The sequence below is a fragment of the Cyanistes caeruleus genome, chromosome 3 (assembly GCF_971803275.1).
Source record: "Cyanistes caeruleus chromosome 3, bCyaCae1.hap1.1, whole genome shotgun sequence".
Lineage (NCBI taxonomy): Eukaryota > Metazoa > Chordata > Aves > Passeriformes > Paridae > Cyanistes > Cyanistes caeruleus.
The window spans coordinates 40,161,947-40,184,709 of record NC_141703.1 but is presented as its reverse complement, the minus strand read 5'-3'; the positions used below and the strand labels follow the sequence as shown (position 1 = coordinate 40,184,709).

The window sequence follows — 22,763 nt, the reverse complement described above, 5'->3', positions numbered from 1 at the left end:
TTTGGCAGCTCTGTGGGACACTCCTGCTAATGTCAAGGTGGGTAAAGTGGCTGCCTCTTTGGACAGCAAAGCCCTGTTTTTATTCCATTTAAATATTTTTCTGATATTTCCTTCCACTTTTCAGACTATCTGCAGTGCTGTTATCAGCAGCTATATGCATATTTCAAGCCTAGAGCTGCCTTGGTTTGTCAGCAGACCCCTCTGGCTGTGCCCCTGGCAGGACAGGCAGGCTCACTGCTGGCAGGAGCATACCTCTGCACCCAGTTAATGATTCAGGACTTCAGCACTGCCTCACTCTTATTTACTTAAAAGGCTGTGATAACACATATGGGATTTCTCTGATGGCTGTGTTCACCTGTGGCACAGAATCCCCTCCTACAGCCTCTGTCTGCCGCAAGGAGACCAACGCCAGCATTCCCACCTTCATCTCCTCACCCCCAAGCCAAAAAGTGGTGTGGCCTGGGCCACCTCCTCCAGCTGGCATGAATGAGGCTTTTGCAGAGGAGGATGCCGGTGCGTGGGCTGCTGGTGCTGGGGATTGCAGTGCTGCAGTCCTTATTGGCATGCTGAACATGCTCTGGCAGCACGGCGCGCCGCTGTCCTGGAGTCTAGTGCTTGTCTTTAAAAACTTTTTTGCTTCGTGCATATTTTTATTTTTTTTTTTACAATTCCTTTGTGTATTTTAGTTCCCCTCTACTAATGCTGGGAAGCACTTTGGGGATGGATTACTTTATTGCCATAATTTTAAGGGAGTTGGGGTGGTAGCTAAAGAACTCTTAAGACTTCCTCTGTCACATTGGAGATGGCATAAAAGGCTTTGAAAGTGGCCCCACTGATGTGTTTATAAAGCCAATGCACTTTCCACTTTCCCCCCCCACCTCCTTTTTTTTAAAGACCTCATTTAATGCTCAGGACTGTGCAGTGAGGCCACTTTCAAAGGCTTTAGTATCCACAGTAGCAGCTCTTTGAAGTGGAAACGCCAGCGGGGAACAAGCCTTCAGCTTAATCCTTGGCGTAAGAGGTCCTAAGTGGTGTAAGAAGCCACAGCATCCCTCTTGGTGGGTGGAGCTGGAGAGCAATACCTGCAACTGAATCTGTATCCTGGACCTTATCCATAAAACTAGAACTGGTTGGACAATTCTGTAGGGCAGGAGGGATGCAGTCCCTCTCATCTCTCTGGTTTTTCACTCTGGTTCTGTCTGTCCTACCTTCTTTCCCCAGTTTCTTGAGGAGGAGAACACAAGTGAAAGGCGAGAGAGTAAGGCCTGAGAACAAACCTTTTTGTGCTTGGGTTTGTTTCCTCTCTCAAGCTGGTAAATCTTTCTTCTGAAGTGCAGAGCCAATGGCACAATCCATCTGGTCTGGTGGTCCTTGTGGGCATGTGTCTGTCCAGCTAGGTTAGTGGCCCCACGGTGGTCCCGGGTGCTTGTCTCCCCTTTGTCACAAGGAGGGTGAAGGAGATAGTGCTTTTTGGTCACCAGTGACTCATTTAAGTGCTCAAAGCTAGGTGGGATGAGTCTGTCATCTCTGAAATACATTTGTTTGAAATAGAAGGTGAAAGGGTTGAGTTTCTTGCAGTGGGGCTTCCCTGTGGATTTGTAGCCAGTCGTGGTTGTAGAACTACACTGCTTGTAAGGAGCTGCCTTCCGAAAAACGAAGAAGGCAGAAGCGAGCAATGCCTTGACTGGCGTGTGGCTTGAGCTGCCAGGGGTGAGAAGCTTTTTGAGGAGGGCTTTCCTTCTCAAACATAGTAGCCATTGTTGATTCTGATGACTATTTAAATAATCTGATTTTTAATTGAAAAGTTAAAACTACTTGTTGGTAGTTTTGACCTTCAACACATTACTTGCCATTTAGCTTCACTCTTGTGCTGTTTGCTGTGTGCAAAACAACTGTATTTTCCATGGCTTCCCCTCTGGTAAATGACTGAACATTCCCTACATCCTAGTCAAAATCTGGTGGTCCTCATTATCAGTGTATGTGAATTTCTTACTCTTTCTGTTGTCAAAAACCTCACTGTTGCCTCTTTCCACAGTAAAGAAAATGTAAGCCTTTCCACTGTGATGGTACTGTTACTGTTCTCTCACTCTTTTATCATTCCAGAGTTACATGCTCCCTGACAATACACACCAGTGTAATTCTTCTTTGTTTTGCTTTGATAGTGCCAAGTATTCTGCTTGTTTTATACTCCGTCAGCTGCTGAATATTTTGCAGAAGTCTTAATCCAATTGCCTCTAATGTGCACATGATCTTTCCTCTGTAGCAGTGTCTTGGAACCCAGTGTTGTGGGTTTGCTATTCATTATTTGTTTGTTTTTCTCCTCACCTGCATTATTGTGCCTATCTTTATGTTAAAACTGATGTGGTTTTATCACCCAGTGAACTCATTATCATGAGATCTTTTTGTAACTCTTCGCAGTCGGCTTCAGTTATGACTTCACAAAAATTTTATGTCAACTGCAAACTGTCTTACTGCTTATGGCTATTGTTGCAAAGCAGAGAAGGAAACTCTCTTGGAAAACCTAATTATGAAAATGGCAGTATATTATTAGAAATAAAACATGATATTTAGTCTTGTAAGTTTGTTGTGAACTTCTGCTCTGACTTTAGTCTTCATACTGTCTGCAAAGGCTTAGCTCTTTTAAATTAAATTTCTTTAACATCCATAAGGCCTAAGTCATTACGATAACTGGGTTCCACAAAAATCATCAGTTTACAAAGATGACATGATTAATTTGCTTTTATTTTGCTTAATTTCGAGCTTTTAGGATTTGTATTTCCTAGCTCTTCCGTACCATTGTCAGAATTGTACTCCTTAATGAAAACTGACAGTTGCTTGTAAACGTACTTGTAGGTGATAAGGTTTTATGAAATGAACTTGATATTTTCAGATTTCCAGTGAAATGGGAAAGAGATAGCTGTACTGCAGTAAGGTTCTCTTCTTAAACTTGAAGATACTTATAATAGGAATCAATATGAGGTGGTGATGGTTTGTGGGTTTTTGTTGTTTTTCTTAAAGAGAAATGAAATTAAAACAGATTTAGAAGTAACAGTCTCCTTTCATGAAGATAAGCACCTGTATTTCACCTGTCTGGGACTCCAATCACCAAAACATGAGCATGCTTTTCACTTAGGGGAAAGATAAATGTGGTGATTATAATCTTTGAAGTGCTTCATTGGAAGGTAAAAAAATGATTCTCCTGAAATAAGACATTAAAATTTGTGGACAGGTTTCTACTTTTCTGATTTCAAAATTTTTGAATTTTTTTTTGTGTGGCTCTTTTGACTCCAGTTTTGCAGTTGGGAAATTCAGGGTACATCATGCAGGATTATTCTTTAGTTGTTTTCCTGATGGGCTTTGTTCATCTGGTAATAAAATATGGGACCATAAATTGTGGATTTCCATTCAAATTTACAGAACCATAATAATTAAATTGACCACTCCCCAATATGTAAATTGAATAAACTTTTTTTGTAAGAAAGCACAGAGCTAGAATATCAGTTAGATATAGAATATCAGCATCTTTGTTGTCTCTCTTTTCTGTCTTTTCAGAGTATAATTTTTTTGGAGGGGTTGGGGTTTTTTGGCTTTTTTTTTTTTTGGTAGGGGATGGTGGGTTTGAGGGGGGATTTGTTTTGGTTTGGGTTTTTTTGTCATTTTGTGGGGTTTTCTTGTGGTTTTTTTTTGCTTTTGCATTTTTTTGGGGTGTTTGGTTGTTTTGTGGGGTTTTTTTGTTGCGGTTTTTGTGTATTTTTGGTGGGTTTTTTTGGTTGTTTTTGTAGTGGACAGTCCTGATCAGTTGCTATAAAGTGGTACCATGATTTCTATTCTTTCAGGTGATGGGCAGAAGGATAAATGTGGAGAAGAGGCATTCAAGTAGGTTTTCAGGATTTGAAATGAACCTATGCATTGTTATAAAGTGGTTATCTCTGTGAAAGCCAAATATTGGTAGTGCAAACTTTGCAGCCAGTAAAGTTGCAGAGGATTACTAGAGGGCATAACTTTGACCGAGACTGAGGTTGTTAATTTATTTATTTTTTTTATTTTGGTTTGGCTTGGTTTATTTATTTTCTGGTCTGGTTTGATTTTACGTCTCACCTGTTTTATACTGGAAATGTTGTATGAAATGGAAGAAATTCCTACCAGGTGTCAGGGACCAGAGTGTGTACAGGCTGATATAAAATCTCTTATTTACAAGCTAAGCAATAGTGCACTAAAATGAGGCACATTCAAAACACACATTTAAGTAATTTTTGAAAACTTGTTTTTGGAATAGAAATGTGTGTAAGCACAGCAGCAGCAGTCCACTTCTTACATTTATATAGTTTTTCTTATCTCTGAGTAGTGTTGATGATATTACTTTACCACATCAAATTTATTTTTACTTTTTTGCTATTTATTCACTTTTTAACACAGAAATTTTGACATTGCCTTTCAAAAATAGTGTTGTATATCGAATTGATATTTGTGCATGGTTAAAGGAAGCTTTTAAATTATTTTGACACACAAGTTGTGCATGGCAATACATAATGTAAAGTGCAAAACAAAGTGTGTCTTTAAATATCCTTTTGCCACTAAGCTTGAACTACAAGAAATTAATTAAACTTTTGAAAAGGACAGAAATGTTGAGATTTACATTAACCAGTCCAAATTTTCCACTGCAATGTGAGCTGAAAACTGTCTCTTGCCAAAAGCCAGTTGCTTGTGCTCAGTTGTCAGAAGCATCTCCATTGCTTTAGAAGTGCTGGCAAATGCCAGGCTGTGCTTACCTGTTCTGCCATTCCCAGCAGGATGGAGAAATCTCTGCAGTTACAGGGAAGCAGAGGTAGTAGAAAAGGGTCTGGAAGAGGGCTCTATTAAACTACCAAGAGGAAAAGTGTTCGGTTTTCACTGCAAACCATTGTAATTCATTGTGTCAAAGCATGAAAGCATTTGATTTTTCAGTGTTTTAAAGACTTTTTTTTTTTTTTCCTACTGCTCTCTTCACAATACATAGCTGAGTTAAAATAGGGGCTGTAATTTGAATATTGAGAAAATTTTTGATTTAACGTAGGGACATGCCTGGCTCTGAGAGACTAACACTGTCAGTATGGCTGCCTAAATCCATTCCCTTTTCAACTCTTAAGATAAGAGAAATTAAAACAAAGACTCTAAATATTGAAATTGCTTTTCAAAGATACTGGCTGGACTTTTTTGTTGTGGTTTGGGGTTTCTTTCCCTTACAGAAACCTGAATGTAGTTTATGTCCTCTTACTCTTACAGAAAAATTAACTAGACACATGGTAGAAAAATGAGTATGAACACATCCAAAGTCCTTACTGTAGGCCAATAAACTTTCTGGGTTTATTTCTGTGTAGCCTTTCTGTGCTTAAGTACTTTATCTCCTGTTAGTTGTAAATTTAATAAAAAAAGAAAGAGGGTACTCTCTGAAATGAAACTGAGTTGAGAAGTAACTTTCTTCAGTGGCAAGGGGTGGTGAGCTTTTTGGACTGAGGGAGACATGTTACACAAATCAAAACAACAGATCAATATGACCCATTTTTATTGGGTCAGTGCTTCTTAATTGGTGCTCAAGCAAAAAGGAAGGTCAGTAGCAGTACTGCACACCAAACCCAAGATTCGTCATCCTGGAGCTCAGGAAAAAAACAGTTTACTTGGTAGGCAATGTCTGCAGATGGTTATTGTGCACTCCTTCCAGTTGTAACTCCATTATTTACCTTAGGATTAAATAGGAGTATTCAAGACTTACAGGAAAACAGACATTCACCAGAAGTTGCAAGTCATATGAGTAAAGCTCTTCTTTTCTTCTCTGCCACGAGTCGCAAAAACAATTTTAGGGGAAAAGCGTTCTCTTTCTGAGCTTGTGATAGGTATTTGACAGCTGAACAGTGGTTCACTAAATGCAAATTTATTTTATTCCAGAAAGAATGAGCTTGCATTATGTATTGTGAAATACAACACAGGTAGCCTTTGAAGTTTTGAATGTTTGTTTTGTTTAGGGTTTTCTGTTGTTTGCTTTTTCTTGTGGACGAATGCATGAATTTTGAAAATCAAGTTTCTTACTGTCATCTTCACATGGAATATGATTAAATATTTTCTTTACTCACCTTGGAGGACCAAAGATAATCAGACAGGAAGCCATCTTTGTTTACAATACAAAAAGGCAACCTACCTTCAGAAGAGACCAATAGAGACCAACCTGTTAAATACTACCTTTTTTTTTTTCTTCAAGACCATGCTAAAACCCATATATCTGTTTTTTTCTTAACTGGGAAGGGTCTTTGAAAAAATGGCTTTTAGTGGGAGATTTCAGCTGCTGTCTGAATGCTAGTATAAAAACACTATTTAAAAATAAAAAAATAAATAATCTTTGAAGGTACTTGTTAACTATCTGCGATTCTATAGGTGACTTTAAAGTTAGCTCACTGTTCTGTCTTTTTAACTGCTGTAAGATATGAAGTATTCTGGTGTAGGCACCTAATCAGGCTTTGCAGAATGTCCTATGAGATACTTAAGTAGTAAAGCACTTGTTTATGTTCTGCTTCATGAGGATTTCTTTAGTTTTGGACGTTAAACTAAAAAACTGGTGTTGTGTGTTACGTGCATGGTACTAATGGAGCGAAAGGGGAATTGAATCCTTGTGATAAAATGGACTCTGATGAAAGCTTGCTTTGGCAGCCTTCAGCTCTGAGTACTAAAGACACTACTGAGGTTTTTCTTTTCCCTGCCAAAAGCACTTTGCCATTGTGATAAGTTGCTTCTTCCAAAATACGTTAGAGATGCTTGTGACATGCTTTGGGGCTGGTAGAATGCAAGAGTGCCTTGCTTAGGCTGCTTTCCTTTTGTCGGGCTCTCAGGTTTTCTGCCTTCTCTGTTGGGTTGCTAAGATCCCTGCTTCTGGGAGTGTTCCTAGATGATGCAGCTTGGGGTGCAGAGGAAGAGGTTTTGGCATTTCTTCATCTTGTGGTAGGTTTTAAAAGTCTTTTTCTCCAAGCTCCGCTTTTGCTGGAGCTTTTAGTTTAACACCTTGAGGAGTACTAGTAAAACAACACAGATTCTCTTGACAGTTTTTGTAATCAGTCATCTTACTCCCAGCTCCAAATGTGGTTTTCAAATTTTTGTAAATCTCCAAAGAAGTCCTGAAGTGTTTCCTTCCATATCCGTGCTCCTCTCCTGAGAGGCTATGCTTTTGTCAACAATTGTGAGAGCCAGTCCAGCTTCCTCTTGGTGTACCCTACTTTCAATGCACATTATAAAGGACATTTCTGACAGAGCAGCATTTGAAAAAGGGATTGAGGAAATCCATGGAAGAAAAATAATTTTTTAATTTTAATAATTTTTCTTTGTTAAATACAAAGACATCAGTTACAGGTTGTTGGGAGAAAATTCTTGGAAATTATCATGCTCTGCCTGCCCTGGTTCTGCACTCTTCTGAAGACATCTAATATAAGCCATAGTCTCAGGCTGCATTTAGGGCAAGATGGACTCTTTGACTCATCTGCTAAGGTCATCCTTGTGTGTGTTGTTATCCTGTGCTCAGGTAAAAGGTGGAGAGAATGGCACAGGAATGCAGGTATTTTATCTCAGCACAGTGTTGCTCTTGAATTTAGTGTAGGGAATCTGTTCAGCAGAATGGGTTTAGCACTTAGAGGCAGTCGGAGTTAATAGCATTAAGTAGTGCTCTTGCTGCCCTCGCCTCAGGAGCTTGGTTTGGATGTACCATGCAACTTCCCAGAGCTGGGTAATTTGCTGGAGTATATTATTAATAATGCTGTTGGCAGTTTTAAAACATGTGCAGCTTTCAAATTCAACATGTTGTTAATTTACATACAGTGCTTGGTTTATTCAGACTTATCATTGTCTTTCAGTGCAAAAGGATGCTGCTTGTCACATAAACAAATACTTCAGCAAGAGTTCTGTCTTGGCTTAGAGCAAAACTGGACTAGAGAAAATAGAAAATTGACAACAGCCTGAGCTCTTTTAGATTGTGCTCCTGTGTAACAGCATGTTATCGGTCCTTTGGCAGGTGAGAACAGTCACTTGATCACACGTTCCCTCCATGCCAGTCTATAAAAATTTCACAGTACATAAGCACACTTTTCTCTAAATATTTTACAGTCCAAAAAAAACATAAATAAAATGCATGTCTGCAGCTGGGTGTGAGTAGGAGCTCCAAATGCACTGGGGTACCCTTTCCTGGGGAATTGGGTTTGATTAATAGCTATTACGTGCTACACTCTGCCAAAAGCAAAACATTTGTGTCCACAAGAGGCCAAGTGGTAACGTCATTGCTGCCGGGGATGATTAACTCTGCTTGCCGAGGCACAGGAACAGAAATTGCTTTTGCCCTCTTGTGAAGGTGGGAACAGAATTTTGTGTATGAAATTCATATACCTAGAGGATAAAATCAGGTTAATTTGGACTTAGAAAGTGTTTTAAGTTGAAAACTGTGAGAAGGTACAAACCAAGAGAGGAGGAGTAGAATAAAAACAAAAGTAGTTTGCTAGAAGAAGAAAATTCTTTCCTGCAATTGCATTTTAACTGAAGCATAATAAGCATTAGTTTTTCCAGCATGACTTCGAAGCACTTTGGTATTAGAAAATACTCTTGTGGGCTGTAGTCATCCACTGACCCAAAGTTCAGCAGAAATATTTCACGGTCCATTAGCAAAGTAGTACAGTGGGTTGCTGAAAAGGTCCCAGGCTGTGTCGGTTGTTTCACAGTCAGTGGTACACCTTCCTCCTCACCTATTTCCCCGGGGACAAAGGACATTAGTGTTATTATATTGTAAAGCCAGCTTCAAAGGGAAGCGGCAGGTTTTAACAAGAAGCCCATTGCCGTACTGTAAATAGTGGGGGACATACTAAAAAGCCTCAACCTGGCACGTTAACGGTCGTGACAAGGAAAATATGGCTCATTTAGCAAAACTGATTTGAAGGTCATGCTCAGTTTAAATAAAGCAGACGGGTGTTTTCTAGTCTGTCCCCGGACTTCAGTCAGCTTAAATAAAATAGTTAGGATTGTCTCTGTGTAAAGTGTTCATCTGAATTACAGTTCACTAGTGTTTATCACTGGTTGTATAACAGGTAAAGAGATGTTGCAATAGTTGGTCTCCAAGTCAAGCAAATAAATTAAATAATACTTTCTTTGTAAGTCCTGACACTTCTGACTTCAGCTGATTCATGTTGAATTAATAAAAGACCCAGGATTAGAATTTTAGTATTTTTGGCTACCAACCACAAACACGTGGGCAGCTTCCCTGATATGGCAGTTCTGGTTTCTTCCTCATTTGAGCAATACTAGTTTCCTCAATGCTACATGGGAGCTGCTTAATATCTTAAAGTGGAAAAAAACCCTGGAAGTGATTAAAGAAGTGTTCATAAGTTTCATTTGAAATTTATGGAAGAAAATCCATTCATCATGCTCTACTGTAATTGAATGGCTCTTTTTAAAAATGTTATGGAGACAGAAAGGTTTCCCATTCATATTTGCTATCAAAGAATGGATAATGTTTCATGGAAACCTGTCCTGTTTTCTCTTGTTTTTTGAATTTAGGGATTATTAATTTTTGTGACTCCACAATAGTTCAGAGGAGAACCAAAAGCTTGATTTTGGTTTTAATCCTGTCTTCTAACTTAACTGTGCAGACACTACTATACTATACTGTGCATTGTCCAGTTTTAATAGATATCTTGTATAAGGGTACCTATGAAAAAGATGAATATTAGAAATTGATTTAAAGAGAAGAACACAAAGCTGGTATATACTCACTGATTAATGATACCTATGTACTCTTGCATCACTCCTGGTCTTGTTTCCCTTATTTGGAAAGCTGATGGTATTAAAAAAAAGCCTATCCACCACAGGAGAATCCTCTGCATGTTCTTTCTTGAAGGTGTAGTTTATTCAAATGCGATTTAGAAGCATGCTGTCACATTATTTGTCTGTAAAATTACTTTAGTTTTTATTTAATTCATGTTGGCATCTTTCAATGTGAGATCCTCTTTGTATTGGCTAGTGGGGGATCTTGCACAATGAGGCTTAAATCAGCATGTGACGCCTGAGAGCCAGCCTTGTTTTCCAGGGACAGGGAGCATGTCCTGTGGGATACAGCTACTACAGTCGCTAAAGGAGCTTGCAAAGAGGAGCCAGACCTGCTGCAGGTGGGGTGCCCCATCCTGCCTGCTCTGCTCTCTACCCCATCAGGAGTGGGACGTGAGCCATGTGGTGGCCATGACTCTGTTGAGTTGGCTGGCACATGTGAAGCAAGGGAACATTATTCTGCACCTGATGAGGCAGATCAGAACAGATCCAGCTGTAGCCTGGGATTAAGCTGCAGTCTTGCTTTCCTCAGCAGGGAGTTTGGGGGACCTCAAGAGAGAACTTCACAGGGGAGTCAAGGAAATGGCAAGTAGCTGGAATTTAAAGCAACAGTGGAGTGAGCTTGTGGGGTTGTGGCTGTCCTTTAGTGGGCAGTTTATCTTCTGTTTGGAGGTCTTGGATGCTATTTAAAGCACAAACAGTGGGAGAAAAGAACATTTAAGAGTGTAACAATGATGTTTAGTTGAAAAATGGAAGCAAAGTTCCACTGTCTTTTGGATTAAAGCACCTGCCAGTGTTCCCTAAGCATATGTCTGCGTCCTGAATGATTTGAAAGTGGGGTCCGCTATGCAGCTGCAAACAAGAGGTATGACTTAGTGGGATTTGAATGCCTTTTCCTGGAATGAGGGTGAGGGTTCAGTAGTTGTCAGTCTTTGAATATCTGTATATCCATTGTGAACATTCAGGATACGTAACTTGATCTGGTTACAGAAGCATTCCTATGTGTTACACTTATGCAGGGAATCTTTCCACTGGGTTTTGTCTGTAAACACAGTGAAATACTAAGCAAGTTTCCTTTGCAAATAGGTCGACTGCAGCAGTTTTTGGAAGCAACACAATTCTTGTCTATAGTCTGAAGATGCATCTTGCAGTGGCACACATTGGTTAATCTGTGTTCTCAGATGTCCTGAGGCATCTGGAAATGGTTGTGTTTTGTCCCACATCATCTGACCCAGGTAAAATCACTGATTCAAAACTAGTAAGTCCAGGCTGAAAGAAGTGGCTAAGCTTTTTATTTCTTAGAGGTCAGTTTATTTCCTGAACAAAAAGGAACATCATGAGAATCTGAGTTAAAGTAGTATGTAGTCAAGACATTGCTGCCTCATGAACTTGTGCTGTGGAGTGTGAAGCTAGTGATGCTTATGGTTAACCCTGCCTAGGCATTCAGAGCCTATTTTCTGCTGCTTCCAACCAGACCTTAAAATTTTGCCATGAAATTTTTTTTGGGCCTGGCGTCTCCTGCAGGGCCATTGTTATTGTTTCTTTCTTAAAAAGTTTTTGAAATTTAAGACTATGAACATGATTTTCTGGAAGAAAGCAACATGAGTTTTGTTTATGTGTAAATGGATAAAAGTTGTAGCAGCAATCTGCTTTGGGCCATGGGCTTAAAATTGTCCAGTATCATTTCCCTCAGGTTAGAGAGTTGACCTTGGTCTTCCTTGAAAAAGATCTCACATTTGGCTAAGAAAACAGTTTGTCTCTGAAGAGTGGCAGTATGTGCACGCTGGGTTTGAAAACTAAGTTCTCAATACATTGTCTTGGCATTGGAGTATCCAGCAGGTCAGTTTTGGTCACTGTAGATAGGTCCTGAAAGTGAGTTTTTTTCCACCAGAGTTCAACAGAATTTGGGCAGCAGTCTGTAAGCCAACGTGTTTCTTCTCCCTGCTTGTGACCTAGAGAAGGCTCACCTTGCTTTCACAGCATAGTGAGTCTTTGGGGTCTGGGGGGATGTTTTGGGTTGGTTTTTTTGTTTCCTTGTTTTTAAAACAGCGTATTGTTGACAAGTTATCAAACTTGTAAGGCTAAATATATTTAGTATAACATTTCTGTCTGGGAAAAAAGAGTTCATATACATCAAACTGTATGGTCCCCTTTAAGTACAACTGAGGGTTTTCTAACTTTTTAATTCTTGAGTTTCTGATATATTTATAGGAGAAATATATAAATTGATAAATTTTGACAGTAGGAGCAACAAATTGACCCCTAGTGTTGACATCTCTTACTGAACATTTGAATGTGATGAATAATACAGAGCGTTTAAACCTCAAAAAGTGTAAAACTGTTTTAACACCTTTTGAGTGGGCTTAGTGGTTCCTGTAGAGGTCTGTGGTGAGACCATGTAGAGGACTGTGCTCCTCTACTGGAAGTCAACAGGTGCATGACTTTTGAAGATGAGGTCTTTGTTCATTGCTACGTGTTGTCTACTGAAGCATGAATACATCATGTCCAGGATGTCTCAACTTCACTGTCAGATACTGCGTAATCCATTGCTACATAATCTGGCTGATTAGTAAAACTACTGTACCAAAGCACTTCATATTCTGTAGATAGCAAGAGCTGAAAAGAGCTTTTCCAGCTGAAAGATCCATCTGGTTTGTAATAGGGTAGGGCTTTGTATTCACTTGCAATTCCCAGAGATGAGGCTGTCTGCCCCATATTCCTCTGAGAATTTTTTCTGTGGGCTTCTAGTTGTCTGTGTGCTTTGTCTTGTTTAAAATTAAAAAGGGTTTTCTTTTCTTAACCTTGACAAAGGCCTTCTACTCCTATGCCTTGCTAGCTTTCTGCGAAAGGGAAGTGATGCTTATCCTAAAAGGGATCTGAAGCCAAATAGCTTTTACAAATACATGTTCATGAATTTAATTTCACTTAACCTACAAAAACCTGCTTTTGTAAGTGTGCATTCTTGATCAATTCCATTGATTCAACCGTGTGAGAAACTGAAAATAAATAATAATATTTGTAAAAAGACAAAAATAATTTGTTCTTATGTTGAGTACTTCCTTCATCTTCAGTAAGAATATTTTGCAGCTCAGTTGTTTGTTGTAAGTTTTGATAGATTGTTTAGCTACAGTGGGAAGGGGATCATTCATGATAACAACAAAACAACTAAACAAAACCATCAAGCAAACAAAACCTTCTGCCAGGATAAGGGACACTTAGTGCTGAGGGTTTTATGCTGGTAAGGTACCATTGATTTTGGCAGGACAGCTCTGGCTGACATGTCGGGACACAGTTAGAAATAATGGCAAGAAGAGAAGAGTTTGCATTTGCTGGATCCACTGGTTTTCTCCAGATGGGTGGGTTTTGCAACACACAAGGTCAGGTTAAGCTATGATGTTAATAATGGCATGTGGCCTGGCAGGCATTTTATTGAGGATTATTATGGTTGTTGTTGTAATATTTTCTTATGTCAATTCCATTATTTTCTCTTATTTACTTCCCTGTTTACTCAAACTGCTGGATTTTTTTCCTGTAACCACAGCATCTTCTGCTTTCCTTCTAAAATTTCTTCTTGTCCTTCTCTCTTCAGGTGTTGACAACCTTTCTTCATCTTTCTTCCATTTTCTATAAAGTCTTTCCCTTCCTCTCTGTTTCACAACCAGCCATTTCCTTTTCCTACCTTCCTCTCTGTTTTTTTCCTTCTCTTGAGCACTTTCCTCATAACATTGAATTCTACATTTCTTGGCTTCTCCCATTATTTCATTCCCTGCTTTGTCTTTTCTCTCCCTTCTCATTTTGCATCCCTCATGTTCAAATTTTCAAGGTGGCATCTCTTCCTTGTTTCTCCTGGTGCAGGTGATGGGCAGAGGAGGTATGACGGCTGCCTAACATGTGGCTGTGAACACGTAGGTCATGGAAGTGGCAGGGATGAAGCACTCCAAAGTATTCTGTCCTCCCCATGTTTGCATTTGCCTCCTGCTGAAGGCATGGCCTCCTTTAGAAAGGACTCAGTCCTGTCTCCTGAGTTTGCGCCATTAGAAACTCTTGAGGCACTTGATGACTCTTGAGAAATCAGGTGGTGTTGTTATGTTTGACAAGAAATGGATTTTTGAGACAAACTTTTCATGTTTCCCTTTCTTTAGAAAATCTTCATGTAGCATGAGGGTAAGAAATAGGATGATGTGTTTCACTCCTCTACCCTCCAACCCCAAATGCTTTTTGGTATGAATTCTTGCCGTAGTCTCACAAATCTCATATGTGATTCTGCTTTTCATGTTTTTAAAAACCGTGGCTACTGCCATTTCCATACTGTGTGCTGTTTGCTTTGCTGCCACACGCTGTGTCTGGTTTTTTTCAGTCTTAACACCTACTACTTGAGAAACAACTTTGTCAATTTTATGGTGTGCAGCCCTGCAGAGTATTACTACTTGTGACTTTCAGCAGTGTGCGGTACAACATTTACCCTTTTCCCAAAATTTCCGTCTGTCTCCTACAGCTATTACTGAAAACCGTTACTGACATTTCTGAATTGGAATGTGTGGCTCCAGGGAGAGTATTTCCTCTTTTACATTTAGCCAGCTAAATCATCAGCCCAACAAGCTATCAACAAGCTCAACAAGCCCTTGTGGAGAGGCTCTTCTTGTCTTTCCTCCTCTCTTTCCTTTTCATCGGTTATGAGTATTTTCTCACCTTTTTCTATGCTTTCAGCTTAATCTCATTCTTCATTGATGCTGTCAGACAACATTGATGGAATATTTGAGGATTTTGTAATTTATGTACTGTACTGTAATTGCATAGAATTATTTAAAAAATTACTGATTCTCTTGCACCTTGTTGTTCTTTATGACCAAGTAAAGCTAAGTGTCATCCAGACCCTTCTTTTTGCACATTGGACTTGAAAGTGAATTTTTGAGCAATTAGCATTGCATTGCTTTTATTCATGCTAGCAGTAGGAACTTTTGGTGTAAGTATTGGTCGCATAGTAAAACCCTTCTGGTGGCATTGCTATGTAATAGAAAAACCTTTTCATGTGAAGACCTAGAAGTCAGAACTGGGATCTGATCCTGAAACTGGGTATGAGTAATTCTTACTCAACTAACTATACTGATTTCAAGTAAGGCCAATGAATCCAAGCACAGAATGGTAACTGTTCTGATATGGAAAAGCTGACAGTGCTTTCAGAACTATTTTTATTGATATATTTTAAAATCTCACTTGTTCCAGTCCTTCCTCTTTTCTTTTTCCTTGCACAAAAATAATCCATCAACTGTTTCTGGCTGGTATTTGCAAAGTAAAAGTTGTGTTCCTTTGAAGCTGAATAGAAGGAAACATCATGTTCATGGTTTCACTGTCTATGTATAAAATATAGTTAGTGGTTAAAATTTTTTGTAATATCTAACCCTTTGATTTTCAGATCTGTTTTTCTGTAAAATAGCATAGGTATTTTACAGTCCCCAGATAGTTTAAGTGCCATATTGGAATCTGAGGTTTTGATGCTGAAGGATGTATTTGTAGAGGTACACAAAGCCTAAATAAATCAAAAGAATATTTAGATAAAGACTGCTTCATATTAGAAAGGACTCATTGGAGCATGGTGACTTGGTGGTTGAGCCCTTTCACGAAGGGAACAGCCTCTAGGTTAATGGGAAAACTAACTCTATTGTCCGCATATGGAAGGTTTTATTTCCTATAATTTTGGAAAGACATTTTTTGTGTTTTCTTTTCTTGAGAAATAGAGGGAGACATAAAAAATCTGACTACCATCCTCATTTCTAAGGAAGAACAAATAATGAGTAACAACTTATAATGTAGTAACACAATCTAAAGGGCCAAGTGATAAATTAATGGAAACGGGTTCTTGTATACAGTTTTGGAGACTAAGCACATTTGATTAAATTGTTTCACAACTAGCGTGTCTAATTATTGTGTCTGCCACATTCATCTATTTAAATCATTCCCAACTTTTGGATTGCTGCCTGGAATATTACTGCAGTACGTGGCTCAACTGGTTATTCCCTTGTCATGTGTAACTTCACAAAGGAGGATGATTTTATTTATTTATTTGTTTTTTAAAAATGAGTCAACTTTGGCTGTATTATTATAATATGTGATAAAAAGGGACTGTAGGTTTCATAATGTTGATTTATATGAGTTGCACGTGAACTGATGCTGTATTTGTTTTGTCAGGTCAGTGACTTAAAAAGTGCCTTTGCCAAGTCACTTTTACGAGCGAGGACTGCTACACCCGTGTTCTCAAAATCCCGTCTTTGCCAGCCAGACATTGCCTTCACCTTACACCTGGCAGAAGATACCTCAGCTGTCTCCATTTGCCAATTAGTTGATGGGAAACTGAAAGCAGAAAAAGGATTATTATTATTATTCCTGGGACATGAGCAAATGACTGCATTGCTTTTCTCGTGTAATCAATACCGGCAAGCAACCATCAGAGGACTGCTATTCTATCAAGGAGTGCCATTGCCTTGATGGACCTTGGCTTAAAACCGGTGCATCCGTGATTACAATCAACAAACCCACGTGTTTTACAGACAGAAATGCGACTGAGCATGTGTTTTCCCAGCCAAAAGTCTACAAGCGGGACTTAATGATTGATGAGTAACTGCTTGCTGATAAACTTTCTCTGCTTGTTCTGCTTTGCGTGTGTTGAACGTCGTTAATCGTCCCCCACTGTTTGTTTTTTTAACTTTCTTTTCAATTAGAATTGAAGTTATTTTTTTCCGATCCCCTCCCTACCACCCTCCCCTCCCCTTTCCTTTGTCATTAGTTTTGGAAATTTCTTCAGCGTAATTCACCTGACAGCAGCTTACAAGTTCAAAATCAGCTTCTCATCATGGCTTTGAATGTTGCTCCCGTAAGAGATACAAAATGGCTGACATTAGAAGTGTGCAGGCAGTTTCAGAGGGGAACTTGTTCACGCTCTGATGAAGAATGCAAATTTGCACACCCCCCCAAAAGTTGCCAGGTTGAAAATGGAAGAGTTATTGCCTGCTTTGATTCCTTAAAGGTAAGAAAAAGAAACTGCATGTGTGATGAAAATGCTACTACATGGTAGTGAAAGTAAAATAGGAAATGATGAGTGATTGTTCTTGGTAAGATGTATATTGAAACAAATGTTGTTTGTCATAACGTTTGTTTACTGAACCTTTTAAGATTTCTTTCTAAGGTTTTTGTTTGTTTTTTTTCAAATGACACTATGTTGTTTACAAAAATTGCATGTGACTGTGGGATACAGAATTGGTTGCAGCTGGTAGGACAATTGTATTTTCCTGAGTACATTTTATGAATTATAATTGTTTCATGGTAAACGAAAATACACAGTGGCACAATACTATGCCATTCCCAGAGTCCTAAAGAAACAAATCATATGGAAAGAATGCAGATTTTTTCCTTTAGATCAGCAGAAGTGAGAAAAGTCTATCTATTACTTCAGATTTGACACAAAGGGTTGCTTACTCTTGGCATTGGAGACTCAGGTAAATTAATAGCATTGATAATTACATGTATGGATAGTGCAATTATGAGCAGAAGTTTAGGAACAGCAAAGGGATTCTCTTCTTTGGAGGATATTTAGCAATTATATTGTTAGGACATCAGCTTCTTCTGACTTCCTAATGACATCAGGCATGCTTTAGAAAACTGTTTTAAAAAATTCAGTGAAAATAGTTCATGGACTGCATAAAAGAAGATTAATGACCCCTTGGGATTTGAGGAGTACACAGTGTTTTCCATGATGTGGATTTGTGTTCTTGTGTCAACAGAAGGAGAAAGCTTATTTCATATAAATAATTAAAGGGTAAAATTGAGAATTTCAGATTTTATTTTGCAAGTTTTACTTATGGCTTTATCTTCTGGGCATGAGAGAATGTCTTGGCTTGCTATTTTAGCTCTGAGGATCAAAATTTCAGTTACCAACAACTCTTCTATGGTGAAAGCATCAGTCTGAAAGGCAAGAAAATTCAGCATGGTCTATTTCCATTATAACTTTTTTATTTTTTTTTAGTGCAATGCAAGATATTGTGCTAGGCATCTGCCTTCTTTTTTTTTCTCATTTCTTCTTTTCTTTTGAAGATTTAGAAGACAGTATCTCAGGGCAAATGTTTGTGAGGGGGTTGTGTTCTGTAAAGCCTGTAAGCCAGAAGAGCACCTTTGGAGTCATGGCAGTATGTCATCAAGGGCTATTAATGACCTTAATCCATGGATTACTGCACGATAAACTGTAACAGCTTATTTGTAGATGTTCTTGTATATTGGTTGTCTGCCAATGGGATAATTTTTTTTTAAACAAGCAGACTAGTGTCTGCAGCAAATAGGCAATATTCCGATTTTACAAAAAATAAGCAGGTCAGTAGAAGGGGGTTTTTATGTACTTTTTTTATGTGTTATAAAGTCTTGGGTCTGTGTCTGGGAGGTTGGAGGTAAGCAGCAGGGCTCGGTCACCCCTGGGCTGGCAGGACAGTGGCTCTGCAGTGAAAGAGGTGCTGCTGCTGCATCATCCTGGCCTAAGCAGTGATGCACCTGTCCTTGCTGCCTGAGGACAGCATCGCTCTCCCCGATAGTACTGAGCACTCACAGCGGAGTTGCCAGCTATTCAAGCTGGAGACTTTTGTTCAGGGATGGTTATTGTCTGCAAATAAAAACTGGAGTCACAGACTAAGCTAATAATACCATGAAGAGAAATCCTGAGGGATCACAGTGGATAACTTCCTGACAAACCAGCATCATTGCTCAGTGAAGTCCAAAACCCTGTAAAAAAAATGTAGTTAAAGCAAGCAGCTGTGTTTTGACCTAGTGTAGGAGGACATCTGTCCTGAAGGGCCAGCCCACTCCAGCCCAGCTCTGGTGGCTGAAATGGTGCTGCTCTGTCCCACTGACCATAATTGCCCTCTCTCATGCAGAAGAGAGCATGCACCTGTCTTGCATCTTCTAGTTGAGTCTAATGGATTAGATTGCTGGTAAAGATGGGATTATAGCAAGAACTTATATTGTGACCTGAAGCAGCAGAGGTGGAGGCACAGGTTTCTTCTCAACAGCTCTGCTAGAGGTTGAAGGAAATCCCATAGTGGGACAACAGTGCCTTCAACTGCATCTGCTTGGCACTGAGAATGAGTTGGAGTTGTGCATTTCCATGTGTTACCTGATCCTGCTGTGCACAGGAAACTGTTTAGGACCATTGTGAGTGCACGGCTCTGGGCTGTGCTGACTGGTGTCCTCACAATCATGGTCTCAGTTATTCAGAAGAATGTTTGTAAATTGGCATATCCAGAGCAAGAATGTGTGTGCCTGGTTAGCTCAGTTTGCTTATATTGCGGGCTAAGGGACTTTAGGTTAGTAACATAAAACTGATACGTAGCTTTTGGAAGTACCGGTGTTAATCATACGGTTTCAGAATAAGGCTTTGGCACTCAACAAGTGGGATGACTTTCCATGTAAATGGACAAGCAGAACAGTCTAGAATTATAGATAAAATCAGAATTTAATTAAAAAAAAACAAGAGCTATTTTCCTTGCTGAACGTTGAACCACAGTTTAATGCAGGCAATTATTCAGCATTTATTTATACAGCATCCAGAGCTCTGGAGACTTAGCCTTTTAACTGTCTTGGTTTGGTATACCTGCTGTAAAAATAAATTATGCTGAGTCTCTGGATAAACATCTTTCTACCCAGAAAAGACAGAACTTTTTTTAAGTCTATGAAGGAGTTATGTTACATTTAGGTGGTGCCTGGTAGTTACAGCTGCTCCCTTAGAAGTCAGTCAAACACAAGGAACAAGACTCTGAGACAGACTCTCCTTTACACACTGATTGACCAAAAGAGCCCCTGTTCTGGATAGGGATGTATGCTCCCCTGCATGCCATCTTCTTTCCAGATTTCCAGGGCAGACAAGGGAGCATGCTATTGGTATCAGTAAGCCAGCTGGATCAGACTACCAGAGCACCAGTGTAAAGCTGCAGGAGAGAGTCCAGTGAAAGGTCACAAAGATGATGAAGAGACTGAAGCATCCCTCTCATAAGGCAAGTCTCAGAGAGCTGGAGAAGGCTCAGGGGGATCCCATCAATGTATATAAATATATACACCCTCCTGCAGGGAGGGTGCAAAGAGGACAGAGGCAGGCTCTGCTCAGTGATGCCCAGTGAAAGGGCTGGAGGCAACAAGCACAACATGAACCATAGGAGGATCCCTCTGAACATCAGGGAGTTGTTTGTCACTGTGATGGTGGCCGAGCACTGGCACAGGCTGCCCAGAGAGGTTGTGGAGTCTCCATCCTTGGAGACACTCAAAAACTGTCTAAGATTTAGTCCTTGAGCAGTTGTCCCTAAGTTACCCTGCTTGAGACCAGATGACATCCAGGGGACCTTTTCAACTTCAACTGTCCTGCAACTGGGTCACCAGAAGCACCTTCACACAGACTTTCCTGTACTTTTAGGATTTTTCTAAGCTAGCAAAAGCTGGCTTTGGGGCCAAAGGATGTAATCCCAGCCAGGGACGCTTGCCTCCATGTCATACCATGCCCTCCTTTGTGCTCCCACTGATACCTTTGTGATTGTGCAGTGTACCAGTTTGGAAATAAGCTTTGGGTAAGTTGTTGCTGTAGTTGCTGCAGAAGAGAGGAGGGGCTATGTGGCTATGGGCAGAGCACTGGATCACTTCTGCCAGTGACAGTGCTGTGGCATTAGGCTGGCCTTCTGGAGTAACATAATTGCGTCATAATCAAAATTTTCCTGTATTAAAGAAGTATATTAGTAGTTCTGGTGGCACCAAGTAAAAGCTCAACAAACTGTTTACTTTTAACTGAGAAGGCAGTTTTGGCTCCCAATACCTGTCCTTGCAATACTTGACTTTAAACCCAGCAAAAGTTGCAACAGCAACCCATTGGACTGATTACAGCTTTGAGGAGCCAAAATGCTCACTGTGGAAGACTGTCTGGGCTCTGAATATCCTTCATCTGTGAGATGCTCCAGGCTAGACAGAAATAGCTAAAGACTAATGAGCCTGGGTCAGATTCAGGCCAGGAACCTGCTGGTTTCAAGCCAGGTTCTGCTGCATGGCCTTCTGAGGGGCAGCTCAGCATTTGTTTCTCCCTCTCTGGTGAAGGACAGAGTCTGCTCTGTTCAGAGCAGGGCATTTGTGGGGTTTTAGGACAATGCAGGCAGATCATCCCCGTGCACCCCATGGTTGCTGGCAGCAACAAGGCTCCCTCCAGCAGAAGCCCTACATGACTGGGTCACCAGTGCGGCCACACAAACACACCCAAAACTGTACTGTGAGCAAATGAACTTGGTGAGCTTGATGTGTAGGATGAAAGTGTCTTCAGGCTAATCTGGTTCACTGTGCTTGAGGTGAATGAAGGGGACCTTTCCTGGCAGGGCCCTGAGCCCTGGTGGTGGGTGGGAAGATAAAGGATGCTGAGGATGCACTGCCAGAGCCTCGTCTGCTGCCGTAACCATCCTGAAACCTTTTTGGAGCCCTTACAGGCTCCCCTTGGGATGCCTTTGGAAGGGTCTGTGAAGTGACCTGTCTAACGCAAAAGCTTGGATTTCAGAAAGTGCTTCATTTATGATTTTATACTTCTCCCTGGGCTGAAGTAGCTTAATTTAAAATTGAATGACGTGGATGTATAACACTTAATATATCCCATTTAGATCCCTCCAGGCTGGACACTATAAGCAAGTCTGTTTTCAAGGCTTTCTTGACCTGTTAGTAATAAAGAACAAAATCCTTTTAAAGGAATACTGATATATAATATAATGTGTGAGGATAAGACATGCAACACCTTGCTGTACTTGAATTGGAATAACTAAAAAAACCACATTAAAATGAATAGTGATGTTTAGGAGGGGGAAGAGGGGAAAGTTTGGCAGATAAGAAAATACAATCGTGCATTTTGCTTAGAGTTAACTCTTACATTTGCAGGCAAATCTGAATTTTCAGTCCTGGTGTCATTTCTTGACTCAGATTTATACCCTTTCTTCAGGTCCGCTACTAGAAGGATATGTTGTCTAAGTTAATACAGGTAACAGAGATGGTATCTTCAAGATACTGTTGTTGCAAGTTCTATGGTGGTAACAAGGAAACAAAAGCTTCTTTAGAGCTCCAGATAACTTTTTTGGAGTGCCTAAACACTTCAAACTCTTCTATTTATTGAGCCAGCAGACTACTGCATTTTCATGAAAGCCTTTTAAGAATATTTCTACCTGGTCTCAGATACAGGCACCACAGAATAAAAAGTAATTGAAAGCTGTGCACAGACTTGCTTACCAAGTTAAAAGGTTACTGTGGAAAAAAAAAAAAAAAAAAGAAATTTTAGGAACATCCACTATGTTGAAAGATCTGGAACTGAAAATAATCTTTTTAAGATGGCCTCAGCTGTATTTAGAAAAAGGGGAAAAAAATGCTTTGTAAAGTGAGCAGGGTGTATTAGCTCAGAGTTGGGAGGCAGTAGGTAGTAATTTGTCTTCCTATAATTCTTTTGTGGGTCTCTAAATGTTTTACAATTGTCAGGGACTCAGGATCACGTTTGGCAGGTGAAGCATTCTGAACAGACTGTAGATGAGCATGGAAAGGGGATTAGCTAGTTTTGTCTATACTAGAAAGCATTTAAATGACTGTTTATAGTGTCCTAGCTGGCTGAATTTCTGTCCATCACTTGGTTATGTGGTGTGACACCGTTCACAGACAAGGTGAGTTCAAGGACTGTGCCCACAGCTGGTGGGAAAGAATGACTGAAATGGGCAAAGTAATTTCTCTTGGGCGACAGAGTGGCTTATACCTCCTGGGCCCATGAATTTTGCCTGCTTTGCTTCACAGTGACCCAGTTTCAGCAGGATGTTGGGGAATAGGCTGCCCTTTTCAGTAGCTGAGGGCTCTGGGGATGTGGAACTTGCAGGGTATAACTTTTCAGATGGAGGATACAGAATCCAGGTCTC

At 40.0% G+C, this 22,763-nt stretch overlaps 1 protein-coding gene across 25 annotated transcripts in view; it reads left to right on the top strand.

Moving 5' to 3' along the window:
- MBNL2 (muscleblind like splicing regulator 2) overlaps positions 1-22,763 on the top strand; it is a 106,060-nt gene that overhangs the window by 21,546 nt on the left and 61,751 nt on the right. For 17 of the 25 annotated variants that reach the window (XM_086880857.1, XM_086880863.1, XM_086880866.1 and 14 more), the window contains exon 2: positions 16,009-16,843. The exons of 4 other annotated variants lie outside the window; for them this stretch is intronic. In XM_086880857.1, coding sequence (XP_086736983.1) covers positions 16,670-16,843 — 174 coding nt within the window. In that variant the 5' untranslated portion in view covers positions 16,009-16,669. Of the gene's footprint in view, positions 1-3,836; positions 3,877-16,008; positions 16,844-22,763 lie in introns of all 25 variants that reach the window. 4 more of the 25 variants (XM_086880860.1, XM_086880865.1, XM_086880867.1 and 1 more) reach the window with 1 other exon arrangement.